Below are 14326 nucleotides of genomic sequence, written 5' to 3' on the forward strand. Positions count from 1 at the left end.
AATCTGGTACCATTTTAATGACTTTAACTGTAAAAATCAGGAAATGATCTAACACAGGCTTTTTGCAATGCACAGTTAGATGTTTATGTAGTGCAAGATCTACTCAAATTAACACAAGATTCAGTTGAACAGAATCTTGATCTTTTTCTGCATCCAAATTCCAGGCCTCAATTACTTCAAAAGACGACAATATTTTCTAAATTTTTATTATTCACTATAAAAACCTAAAAGAAAGTATTGCCCTCTGAGGAAAGAAATAAGAACAAGACAGCTGTTTTCTAAGGATTTCCATGACTCTTCTGCCAGCTTTTCTTAGACAAAATTCTTGAAAGAGTTATGTTAATGGAACTGAAGAATTACTAAAGAATTGTCATGCCTGGTGAGGAAAGTGAACCCCAACCTACTTTTCTTCTACTTTTGCTCAGAAAAGAATCTGAACAGGTGATTAAAAGACACTAAATAATTATATAAATATTATGTATGTGGATAACAAGAACAAAAAAAGTAGTAGTGATCACTTCTTCCTCTAGTTCAGTAACAGAGAAGCATCCAGTAAAAATGAGCAAAGGTAAAGCACTAAAAAATACTTTTTTTTTTTTTTTTTGCATGGCTGAGATGAGTTCACTGTTATCTATATGCCCTGACTTTCAAAAAGATTTAAATAACTGAACATTCACTTGGATAAAAATATCTAGAGTTATTAAGATAACTATATTAAAAATCCAAAAGCTAAAAAGAATAAAAATTACTGTTTCATGCCATAACCCAGCTGCTAACAGATTTACCAGAGACCCTCTCTGGTGACAGGTGTATGATACCTCACATATCTACTACAGGGTTTCCTGCAACAGTCTTTAATGTAGTTGATGGTAGTCAGAAAGAAAATGAAGACCTAGTCACACAATGGAAAGATGGATAATCTAATTAAAAAAAAAGGGATCAGATTACTTCACAAACACATAAAGAAGAAGTATGCAAAAGTTTATACCAACATGAATACACAGGCTAGTTATGTTAATTCAACAGTTGCCAGATTTATCATCTTTTTGCACCTGGGAGAGGTGACAGCTCAGAGTTTTAAAACTTCAAGCAATGATTCTTAACAGAGTGCAGTCTTGAATCTCATCTCCTGCTTTGACTTTAGCCTTAATTCTGTCTTGTTTAAAAAAAAAAAAAAAGTTATAAATGCATGTAGTTCCAAGTTTAAATTTAGATCTTACATTCTGTGTGAAATGTTACTGTCATAATGTATTAGCTTCATAATACTGACAAGTACACTTGCTGCCTATGGATGTTTCTATGACTTGCTTTACAATTTTTGCTTAAGCCTCTTTTCATACGAAACTGGAAGAAGTCAGTGATACACCATTGTCCCAGAAAATTGTAATTAAATCCCAAAATGTTTAAAATTATATAAGTTTAACATTCCTGAGAGCTACTGTTGCAACTAAGTATTTCATCTGATAGCTAACCTACCTTCTTAAATAGCATATAGTTACCAAAAACAATCAAAAGCTATCTGTCTTCAAGCAGAAGAACTAAGCCTAGATTGTTATGGACATGTCATGTGTTTCTCAATCCTTCCTAGGCTTCTTACATTCTCCTTGCTTTATAGATGGATTTAAAATAACATGCGTGCTGGGTGATTCTTGTGAAAAAAGGCCTGCAGTACTATCAGAACTGATAAAGAATTGAGTCCTAACTGCCCTCAGATGGTATTTTGGAATACCATCTTTTATTATCTTGCTAGACTGGGACTTCCTATACTTGATATCTATTCTTTAGCCTAGTTTTGGTTAAAAGGCCAGGGGACCTTGGCTCCTTGTGAGAAGCAGGTGAAGAACACCATACAATCACACAAAATTTGTTTCCCTTGCAAACCACACTGAAAAGCAATGCCCCTACATCACCCTAGATCATGTTTTTAAAAGCAAAGGAATTTGCTAACCATTTTTGAAAAATTATTAACTGAAGTCTTAGGCTGGAGGAGCTAATTTCCATTAGCAGATTATTAGGTACTACTGCTTTTTAAAAGTGTTCACTACTGTTTCCCAAAGTAGTCTAAATATATGGGTTCTTGCAACTCTAGGTTGCTAGCCAAATACTCCTGAGAGTACACCTGATGGTTGTTTGACACCTTGTACAATGTGAGTTGTTGGTCTCAGCACAAGAGTTGGTTTGTTTTGTGAACAAAGTATGTACAGAAAATATCCTCATTTATACAATTAACTGGTTGTGTTGGGGAAAGACACAACCAAGAGGCCACAGAGTGATAATTCATTACACAGCTTTTAGTTCTTTTCCCCAATGATCTGAAACTTGTCAGTTGGGCAGATAACCTGCATAAACCTACTGTATGGGCAGATAGTCTGTTTCACTAGCTGTCAATCATAAGACGAACATGAAGAATTATGAACAAAAAAAAAAGAAATCTTTTTACATAAAAGTGTTACCACACCATCAAAATCAAAGGGAAAAATACAAACCCTTTGAACATATTTAGGCCAGGATTGCCATCTATTTGTATACAGAGCCACATTTTCAGACGCTAAAGAGGGTTCTGCTGATTTTTTTTTCTTCCTCTTGGCTTTTATTGGGTTTAGTTGCCCTTTGCCACTCCTATATGCACAGCTCAAAGTTATTTACCAATGGAATATTTTACACTATACAGATGCTTTACCTAGGTTATACTTTCAACATAGCCTTTTTAGACATATTTTCAAGTCCGGTAATCACTATCAAAGGAGAAGTAACTATTCTTTGAGATAGATATAGATAGATAGATAGATAGAGATATATATTTATACACACACACACACACACACTATTTTTTGAGCTTTGTATTTACAACACAGTTCACCATTGTATCCCCAATCCCACATACAGTTGCAATAGAATGATGCTAGAAAACAAGGTACAGATATCACAACACTAACCAAAATACTTGCATACCTTTGCCAGTTTTGGTTTTTGAGCATATTTTGCTAAATTCAGTCGAGACAGATTTATGAAGGGGCCATCTGGGTTTGTTATCATTGAAGCCTGGAGGGAAGAAAGAAGTTTTTTAATAGAAAAACACTCTATTCTTCTCCTGAAAACTTTGAAAATATTAGTAGCATACAAAAAAAGAACACCCCAATATTCAAAGCTTTGCTAGATGCATTGCTCTGCAGTACAGCCTCTTCTTAATGAATTTTATCTTTTCTGAAAGCTATGAATTTGTCTTACTTTCATACAGACCCTGAAAGAGGCTGCATGAATTACCTTCTGGAACTATTTTCTTCTCTGTCTCCACTATTACCATAATGAGCCTAAGCATGTAGTTTGGACTAACTTGTTAGGTGCACTGAAGGCAGTTGGAATACATAACAAAAACTTATGCAAGAGCAATTTAGGAAGATCAGTTCATGCATGTGATAGTGAGAAGATAACACACCTTGCTAGTAATGTGACATTAATCTGTATTACATATTTGTGCCAGTTAAAGCTTATTAATTTTGACAACAGACAAGTGAATTTATGTACATTTTTAGCATAAATAGACTAGCAAATGAACAAGAAGTAATATTTTCAAACTCTACTTTGAAAACAATTTAAACAAAAAATTAAAAGTGTTTACCTTCTTTAAATCCGAGTTTAGACGCAGCTTTTAAGTCAACTACAATGTCGCTGGACCATATGCCATGACTAAGAAAACCATCATTCATAAGAAAAATACTGTACCGTTCCTAGCCTGCCGTATCTCCCAGAAGCACTAGTAATTGGATGAGCTGTGAGAGCTGTTCGAGGCGTTCTTATAGCCTGTTCCATAGTGCTTGGACGTCCGCTTTGCGTGCTGGGTCTCACAAATCCTGTAATAGGTCTTCCTGATTGAGTTACCGGCCTGAAGGTGTTAAGCATGTTATCCTTAAGTTGAGTGGTATTAATTGACAGAGAATTTAAACATCTTTAAGTGAAGCATTTCATTTTCAGAAGTTAAATTTAGGATTTGCTCATCTGTAACTAGTCACATTTCTAAAAAGTAAACAATCACATACCTAACAGCTGGGCTGGGGCCTCCACCTTGGCTAGTTACCGGGAGCTTCAAAGATGTTCCTGGTCCTACAAAATATAAGCATTTCTCACTTCATATCGAGTTACTACACCCTGGTCCAAGGGACTTAAAATGTTCTCTTACAAGAAACTTGGCATTTCTTTGTTCAAACTGAGACGACATAGCACTATAAAAAGAAGATAAAAAATAAATACCGCATTGTAATACTTATAAATTGTCAGACTATTGCAAGGAACCTGCCACAAGGAGCATGGTTTTCTCACTCTTACCCTTCCCATTCTCTCCCCTGTTCCACTTCGGGAGAGTAAACAAGTAGCTGTGTGGGGCTTAGCTCTCTACTGAGGTTAAACCACAACAATTTTCAAGAATGTCTTGGGAGCAGCAGATAGCACTGGAGTAGAAAAGGCTACTGGAAGAATGAGATCATGCTAATTTGAAATGGTGTGTTTTCTGTCTGGGACTAACACAGCAACTAAACATTAATAAGTAAATCGAAACTTTCAGTTGTAGGTCAGATGGAGAATGATACCTCATGTTGTTAGATCTATGTGGGACACCCTTCACAATTTAGGGCCCTGTAAAGTTCAGATTCACCCATATCCAAAGGTCATCAATAAAAACACTGAACTGCCTTGAGCCCATGAAGGGTGCCTGTTTTCATGTATTTATCTTTTGACAGTGGATCACTAAGAATGGAAGTTCCTGCATGTAGATTTTCCATCATCCTCTCTGGTATTTGATCATAGTCAGTTTTTCTCACCTCCTAAGTGAATGTCTAAGAGATGTTTATAAAACCATCTAAAAATGGTTAAAATCAAGATATGACATTTAAACCTTCTGGTCTGTCCACTACTAATTACCATTTACAGGAAAAAATGAGATTGCAGTTGACCTAGCCAGTTTTTGACAAATCACTGTTACTCATCAACTTACTTTCTAGATACTTAGGAACTGCTTTCATTCCTATTTTTTTCCAAGAACTGAAGTTAAATTGGTAGGTAGATCATTTCTTTCCTTCTTTTTTTTCCCCCCCGAGACAAAGCCCAAGTTTGCCTGTTTTCAATCTTCTCTCTTGCCCTCAAGATGTAAATACATCTGAGATACTACTGGTCTACAGTTTAAGAAGGTTAATAGACTTGTTCAAATCAGTAACTTCCAACACCTACCTTCTAGCTTTTTAAATCCATGCTGATACCAAGCACCTCTGACTCTAATATTATAGTGGCAACAACTGTATTTAAAGTTAAATAATAATTTTTAAAAGTATTAACCATGATCCCCTGGGTAAAGTCAAATAAATATGTAAATAATATTAATACAAGGACCAAAGCTCAGGATTATCCTTATTCTGGCTGGTTTTGTTTCTTACTTGCTCTTTATAGTCCTGTGAATCTTGAATTTTTTACTTCACAACAGAGTGAACAGTTCACTCAGCAGAGTTTCTAATAAGATAACTAGGGCACTCTTCTGAGAAAGAGACAAAGCAGCTTTCAACCTTTCATGCTATCATCTAAAGACCTGATCTTTCACTGTCTGAGCCTTTACAGTAATATAAAAAAGAGGACTAAAGTCCCTTGTCCAGACATGTTTTGATAACTATGATTGTTTTGTGCTTTTGGTGTATGGGGAGAATGCCTACAGGATTTAGTTCCATTGACCTCACCACAGGCAACTTAGTCTTTACATTGTTTAAGCTGAAAGGGGTGCATATAAGAATCAGTGATAGGCATGAAGAACTGCTCTGCAAAGGGAGAGAAAAAACTAGAGAAAAGCGGAAGAGAGAAAATCAGTTCAGAAAATGTTTGCAGGAAATAACACAAAGAGGTGATGTCAGATTTGGCCAGACTATTGCCTACAGCACAGGCATATGGATGAGCATCACAATACACTGAAGACATAGGTATCTCTCTAGTTTCCCACACTTCCTAGAGAAGCCAGAAATGAGTGTGTTGGAAGAGAGCTAGTGAGTACAGATACATATGGAAAACTGAGAAAACACTGCCTGACCTCCTGTCTGACATGACCAAGCACTACATCAAGATCATGTGGTGTATCTTCACATTGCCATACAACCATAAAAACTATTAGGTCACCTCAGCATGCTAGGTGACAATTTTATGCTAGATGACAATCCTGACCAAAAGAGCTCTTGTTGCTTCAATGCATTTCAGTGGAAGTTGTTCTTACGTGCGACCTGAGCAATGGAATTTTCATCTAGCATCATCTCTGCGATTCCTTCTTGATCCATCTCAATTTCATCCACGTACACCATTTCTGTCAAAGCTCGTGTTTTCAGGCTCCAGGCAGCCTGAACAGGATAAAATAAAAAAGTAAAACATCTTCAGGACATCAAGTAAATAACCTAATCAGCAATTCTGCCAATTTTTATCAGTATTCCTTTCACAGTTCTAATAGGCCTGAATAAAGTATTGATTTAAACATGTAGGCATATCCATCCATTGCCTGACGGAAGTGGAAAGGGGGACTAAGACAACTCTTTTGGAGTGGAACAGCTACAGTCAGTTTGGAGGACAGAATTTCATGCCTCATGAAAAATTATGACTAATTTAGTTCACAGGCAACTCTCTTGAGATGATGTGCTTTTGAAGAAATCCCCAACTACCAGTGCCCTTCAAAACCCTCTGCTGGCAGATATCTTATTTAAATTGAGATGGTAAGGGAAGGTAAGTAAACCACTATAATGCAAAGTAATGTCCTTGCCAAACATCTGTAGAGAAAGAAGGAAAATCTTTTAAATGGCAATTAAAGATACACTACAGTACTACCCACAAGTGACAGTCTATAGAAATATAATCTAAAACTCTTTTGTTCACAGCATCAGATGTAAAAAAAATGTAAAAATGCATAGATTGAGCATCTCTCAATTGTGAGATTATTGGAGTATTTGTTAGTGAATCGAACTGACTATACTGAATGTCTTGGAGGATTATGTGAGCAGCATGGAAAGGCAAGCATAATTCTAGCCTACGTGACAGGCTTTGTGTAGACTGTAGAGACAGTAAATCAATGGGAAAAAGAAAACCCAGTGGCAACCATAGAGAAGTAGCAACAAAATGCAGATCCAACCACTTTAGTAACTTAATATGCCTGTAATGTCCTTATGGAGCTGGTATAATAAAGGGAGCCACAAGTCCAATCCCTGGTCTTCCTTCAGATGTTTGAACAGATCATCATAAATTTTCCAGAGTAAAAATCACTGTCAATGCAATCAGATTTATTTCTTTCTGACACAAGATACAGCAGTCTGGTGGAAAACCATGTTTAATATTTGCTAAGGAGACATTTCGAAATAGAAACAGACTGATGCTATCTTAATAGAACTAAAGGTCAAACACGTGGAAGCATTTGTTCCTACCTCTTTAAGTAAGAGGTAGCAAAAGATCCGGACCTCGGAATTATTTAAAAATTTAAGTAATCATTTAATGGGACAATTCTCATTCATCATGTCTCAGATAATCCCTTCCTCTACAATTTCCTTGTATTTCTATGTAACTGCTTATCAAAAAGAAAGTTATCTAAAAATGCTGGAAGATTTAACTCTCCTTTTTTAAAACTGCTTTCTTGCAAGTGATTTAACCAGCCAGTTTAACCACAAATAGAAACCATTTTCCAAGTATTAAGAGAAAGGAACAGGTCAGGACGATTTGAATCTAGGACAGACAGATATAATCCACATCTGCCTTATTATCTTTTAGTTTCTTCTTATGTAGTAGGTACCCTTTAATTAGCATTGAGATTTGCAGCTGGGTATTAAATGCCCTTAGCTTGTTTTCATTATTTTACAGAAATATTTAGTTAGTGGCATTTTTAAGATCTTGATGGTAACTCTTTTTTTTTTTTCCAAAGATATCTGCCTGAAGTTAACATAACAATGTCTATATTGGGAACATAATGAAATTAGAGCTCTCAGTATAGCCATACACAGGCTAATTTCCTAGTAGAGATAAGAAAAGCTGAACATAGCAATGATCTTTCCATGGGAATTGAAAGCAGCAACTTCTCTACACTACTTGCTAAAACTGGGGCCAGCTCTTAACATTGTGATTTTTCCAGTAACATGAAATAATATGTTTTTTAAAGCAACATGTCCCTGTCACTATTGCAAAAATGTTTGTCATAAAAATAGATTCCCAAGACTGCTCCTTCAGTCTCAAGCCCCTAGTCTGAGACTTCACAGCCAACGAAAAACTCAAGTATCGGATATTATTCCTGAATTAGACATCAGTCTGTACATTAGAGTATTGCCTGCAGCAATATTTCTTACAGAACTTCTGATCAAAACAGCAAGATAAAGAAAAGTGTTACATTCATGACTTAAACTATAGAAAGTTTACTGTGGGAGACAAGAAGTTAATTCAAAATTCCTATTAATTACAAGACAAATACGAAACAGAAATATTTCTATGCTGCACACAGTTATGCTGAACATCTGAAAAATCAAGACATGGGAAATGGAATTATAAATGTACACTGATACACAAATACAAAGGGAGATGTAAATCTTCTTTTCCTAAATAATTAAATGGAATTTCTCACCCCCTCTTAATTCATAAAAAAGTCACATAGGACTTTATTAAAACTATGGTACATGGCTATTGTCTTGCTTTTAAAAAGAAAATCTGAGAAAGCAGATTTTGAAACAGATCATCCCAAACAAATATATACTTGCTTTTTGGTTCATAAAGATGTCTTTTCTCAAATGATGTTTAAAGATTTTCATAACAGCTCAGTAATTTCAGCTTTTGCTGACTTTATATACAGAATTTCTACCAGTAGTCCTGGCATTTCCTATAGGTACTTTATCCTTGCATGAAGCCTACTTTCTGTGTTGCAGTTTTTAAGTTATCCAGAAAAATTTTCCTAATTCTGTTGAAGGTAACCACAGCACAATACACAGTGAAAACCAGTTAGGGTTTAACCTGAAACTAGTACAGAAGAACTTAAATTTGAAAAATTACAGTTAAAATTAATAAGAGCAGCACAAAACCAGAAGAACCACACAGCAATAGGGAGACTCACTTCTCATCACCAAAAGCCATAAAAATAAATGCACGCATTTCTGAGTAACCACATGACAATATTATTTACACCTTGACTTAGTACAAGTTTGTCCACTCAGATTGTTACCTCAGAATCCATTTATATTAGCTGCTCTCTTTTTCCATGATCAATAACTTTTATTCGTGACAAGCAACATGTCTGGCATTTATGAAGAAGTTTTGCCTTTTTATGAAGTAGGCTCTTAAATGGTAAGAGCAAGAATGGGTTGGTTCATTTCAGAAAACCCCCATATGCACAGCATAGTAACAGATTTAGCTTACTTAAATCAATCAGTAATTAAAGAAAGAAGCAATATATTAAGTACTATAAGTACAGAAATGTGGTAAGAGTATTTCTGAAGCAGTATAAACTCAAACCTTGAATTCTAAATCTATTTTCTGGATCTGGTAGTTCTGAATCTACACATTTCTGAGAAATTTCATTCTCCAATAATATTTTCCATTACCATAAATTTTTTTCCACACACAATGAAAATCCCAGAAGACAAGTACCTTGTGAAGTCTAATCTTTGAAGTCAACAAGATATCCAGCCATGTTTCACTGAAACCATTTTGTATGCAAACATCTTTCATAACTTCATTGGAATGTAATTGGAGACTTGTAAAATATGTTCTTGATCTGTATTTAAAAATGCCATTTCACGTTGCATTTAATCTCTTCTGACTGTGGGCTGCAGCCAAAAGATGCCGCCACCTGCACATTACTATTCTCCCCATTACAGTAACCTAGTGCTAATATAGACAGAGCAAAAACTGAGCAATTATTTGGTCTTCCATGAATTATGCAAAACATCATCATTTAGTTTCAAGACTACCAGACTCTGCAGAAGGTAGGCAGAGAGAATGAGCTGTAGGAGCCAGAAGGGCATGGGCAACAGCCCCCCATTATGCCGCATTTAATGAAACATGAAAGTGATTCCTAAGAGCATAAATACTGTTCTGTCTGTGAAATAAATACACATCAACTTTTTCCTAATCTCGTCAACAGATGAAGGTCATTCAGTTCAAGACAGATTCAATTTCGCTTTTAGAAGGCACTGTGCTACTGAACTGCTTATACATAGGAAATACATAAAAGCTAAACAACTAAATAAATATTATTCAGTGTATCAGCAATTCTTCCTAAGGACTGTATCTAATAATTGTATTTATGAAAAGCATTTTACCTGAAACACTGTGTATTCAGCATCAGGCTCCTGCAAAAAGAGGATAGACAAATTGAGGAATGGAAATGCCAAAGAATAAAAATTAACAACAAAAAAGGAGGAATTGCACTCTGTGAACACCTTGTATATATGCACACATTATGAAGATAATCAGCATTTTACACAAAGAAAGCAGATTTACAGTAAATACATTTTTAAGATACTTTTTGATTTCTTGCTTCTGCTGAATCTTGTTGGCCAAATCTTACATTAACATTACAGAATTATTAAACTGAAAGATGGTACATTAAAAAAAAAAAAAAAAAAAAAAAAATAAACCCTGCAAGCTGTAAGCAAATCTCTCAAAACTTAACCAGTTTGTCAGGCCATGGCTTTAGAATGCCTATGCACTAAAAGACATCTTTGTGCATTTTTGTTAGCTGCTGACGGTGATCACACAAAGAAAACTTATGCACATACTTAATTTTTCTTGGGTACTTTTGTGATGGAAATTGTGTGTTTATTGTATTCTGGTCAGTAATGCTGTAAGTAGAATAAACATCAAACTCATGGCTTACTGCACCATACAATAAATAAAAGGAAAACTACCAGGTAATGTTTACTGCAACCTGAAAAAGCAGGTACTTGCATCTGCCTGAGAAGCTGAGGTAAAAGCAAGTAAATACTAACAACAGAAAATGCAGGCTTAACATAATTTACTGTATAATTATCATGTTCATATAATAAACTATACATCAGGGCTTTTGCTGCTCACTTCCAGGGACTGGAGAGGAATTTTTCCTCTTTAACTTATTACTTCACTTTAGGAGAAAAGATGAGGAAGGTGGTAGATAGATGTTACTTTCTCTAAATAACTGTTAGTCTTTTGTAGAGCCAGATCATTTCTGCTCCTAGAGGTAGTGGAAAATTTCTTACATATCTGGCCTTGTGTAAATCTATCAACAGTTAAGCCACCTGTATTAGAGCAAATATAGAACCTTAGAGTAATTCAGACTAGAAAGGGACTTCAGGAGGTCTCTAGTCCAAAGCCCTGCTCAAAGCAAGGTCAGCTCTGAGGTCAACTGCGGTTGCTCAGACCTTTGACTAGCTGGCTCTTGAAAAATTCCAAGGATGAAGACTGAACAGCAAACCTGGGCAACCTGTTTCACAGCCTGACTGTCCTTATGGAGAAATGTTTTCCTTATTGTCAAGCCATAGTTTCCTTCATTTCAATTTATGTCTGCTGTCTCTCACTCCAGGCACCACTATGAGAAGCCTAGCTTCATCTTCTTGGCAATCTCCTTGTATGTATTAGAAAGCTGCTATTAGATCACACCAACGTCACCTCCAAGCCAAAGTGCTGCCCAGCATCCTGTCAGCTCCCTTTGCAGCCAGGGCACACTGCTGGCTCATGCTTCACCAAGAGAATGGCAAGGTCTAGCTTGCTCTGTTTCTTTGCAGTGTAAGATATGGTCTACTTCTTCCAATTTGAATATCACCCATGACAGCAGGGACCTGGAAGATTGATGATGCTTTCTCATCCTCCTGTACTGGAATTTCTGTGGCCTTTTAAGGATCCTACTTGGAATCACAGCCTTGTTAACCAGTGTTAGAATGAATAACATGGCTTATAAAGTGAGTGTTCTATGGAGCTATACATTCATTGAGCAATTAATTGCAGTTGTCTGTGATGTACCTGGGCTTGACTGGACTGGAACTGTCTTCATATTTTAGATATATGACTAAAAGAACTTCAAAGTCTTTTAGTATGTTGCTTTATTCATAATATTTGTCTTCTAAAAAATAAAACTGTTCTAGCTTTCTAAATAATAAATAAAAGGACATTGACATATTTCAATTTATATTTTATTCATCCCATTGTGTCTCAGCATTACAGCACATTTTAACATGGTCGGATCCAGCAGTTGCTACTCATGCAAGTAATCCACTGGAACCAGATTCCAAATAAAGATTTCTTTGAGAGGATTAACAAATAGTGTTGCCCTGTAAGCTTGTATCTCAAAACAAAAAGTAAAATTTATTCTTCATTTACACATATAAAGCTCCTTTAAAATTCATAAGATTGTAAAGCAATGAAGGAAGGATTTAACCCACATCTCTAAATCAACTGAGGACATTTTAAAATTAATGTGCAAAGTCAGTTTGAAGACCAAAAATGCTTAGAAAAAAATAAAGTTTTCTTATGCTTATAGCCTAGAAGAGGGAATGAAACAAAATGACACATCTGATTCTATTAAAGCTTTGTTCTACAATTAATTTCAGATGAGTAGGATTTAACACATGTAGTACATTAAAACTAGTATATTCTGAAAATGATTTGCAAATTAAGAGCAGGAACACAGAAAAAATTTCCCAGGAACAGTTACTTGACTGTATGTATCACTAATTTTTATGCATAAACTGAATAATTAATCTTTTCAACCAATAACTGATTCCACTTGAATATACTTCTTCAAGATCCACATACAGAAACACATCTGGGATAACCATTATGACCTTACAAAACCAGTACACAAGTAACAGTAGCTGAAAGTTCACCACTGGAGAAGAAAAGGCAAATGAACAAAAGCAAATCTTCATAGTAGACCACTAATGAAGTTAAAGGTAGGACATCTACTGTATGCCTACTAACTTCAATACGCACTTTGTTGTGCTTATTGTTTAACTACAGGAGATCTCAAACATTGGTGCTGGTTATTGCCTTGAATCTGACATATGGAACACAAAGAAGAGTAATCAGATTAGGTAACTAATCAGGATGATCAAAAGAGACAGCTTTGGATTGTAGTTCCTCTAGGTCATACTGTTTCTAGAAACATAGAAGACAACACCTGTTTGCTTACAACAGGGAATAATTAAACTGAACATCATATGTGTTTGCACATTCAAATGCTAGTCATAGCAAATGTAGTTTTTATCTATCCTAAGATTGCCAGCATAGAAGGAAATTCCATCATGAAAATTTCTATTCCTAATTATTCAATGAAGAAATGCACAGGACATTTTCTAGGAAAAATTATTCAGCCTTCCATAAAATTGAGTTCAGTATCAGCTAATTAATCTTCTACTAAAACACTAATTAAAAGATATACCAAGATGCACTGGTCAAGAAAATGTCTTACTAAATGTGTAAGTGTGACTGGCAATAATGTCTTCTAAAGATTATTGGAGAAAGCTGATTTCAGCTGCCCTTAGTTTTGCAAATGTTGCAGATGCAATTGAGCAGAAGTGGTGCTATCATTTAACAGACCAGTTGACAGCTGGGAAAAACCAGAAAGGATTTCACACAACAAGGTTGTCTCTTCAGGAATGAAAACACTCTCAGATTATGCATTGTTATTCTCTTCGTTGACTTTTTGTTACATTATGTATCTTAAAAGGCTAGTTGCCTGAGCATGAAAAAGTTCTACCATTTAACACTCACAGATTAACTCAACCATTCCTGAGCATCTCTTTAAAGGACACCACCACCTGTGGCTTGGTTTATATCACACCCTTTGAATGCATGCTGTTCAAAGAAGTGAATCCCAAACAGTGGTCAAGGCTACTGTTACAAGATCCTTCTTTTCCTGGTTGCAGAGGTTGGGAGGCACACCTTTAACAGAATGTGGGACCAGAGCATGGGAACACATGGCACAATGATTACAGCAGTTAGGTATTCCCTTATGCTGAACAGCAGCTTATCTAAACTTTCTGTAAGCATTGTCATTTGTCTGTTTGCTCTCCTGGTGCCCATTATGACATATCTGGGGCTCGATTTGCAGAAGTGCTCCAATGAAGGGTTTGAGCAGTAAATGTTTTAGAATTCCAATGTGTTTTTAAAGCATAATAAACCACACATATTTGGTTAATACCAAGTTCTCCAGGTTATGCTAAAATACTATTAATGTAATTAACACAGATGGAAGACAACACCATTTTCTGGTAGGTGGCTGAAGAACACAGAAATAAAGTTCTATCAAAATATTTAGGAATTACTGATTTCATTAACATGCCACCTTCAAACGTAACAGTCTTTGGGAGTC

General features: G+C 35.7%; 1 protein-coding gene across 5 annotated transcripts in view; it reads right to left on the reverse strand.

Moving 5' to 3' along the window:
* The window catches only part of TTC8 (tetratricopeptide repeat domain 8), a 37721-nt gene that overhangs the window by 20957 nt on the left and 2438 nt on the right, over positions 1 to 14326 (reverse strand). For 2 of the 5 annotated variants that reach the window (XM_054400157.1, XM_054400155.1), the window contains exons 2-5: positions 6242 to 6362; positions 4038 to 4101; positions 3724 to 3883; positions 2953 to 3042 (exon numbers count right to left, since the gene is read on the reverse strand). In XM_054400157.1, coding sequence (XP_054256132.1) covers positions 2953 to 3042; positions 3724 to 3883; positions 4038 to 4101; positions 6242 to 6362 — 435 coding nt within the window. Of the gene's footprint in view, positions 1 to 2952; positions 3043 to 3723; positions 3884 to 4037; positions 4102 to 6241; positions 6363 to 10301; positions 10332 to 14326 lie in introns of all 5 variants that reach the window. The other 3 variants (XM_054400158.1, XM_054400156.1, XM_054400153.1) reach the window with 2 other exon arrangements.

The sequence above is a fragment of the Indicator indicator genome, chromosome 4, assembly GCF_027791375.1.
Source record: "Indicator indicator isolate 239-I01 chromosome 4, UM_Iind_1.1, whole genome shotgun sequence".
NCBI classification, from domain to species: Eukaryota; Metazoa; Chordata; class Aves; order Piciformes; family Indicatoridae; genus Indicator; species Indicator indicator.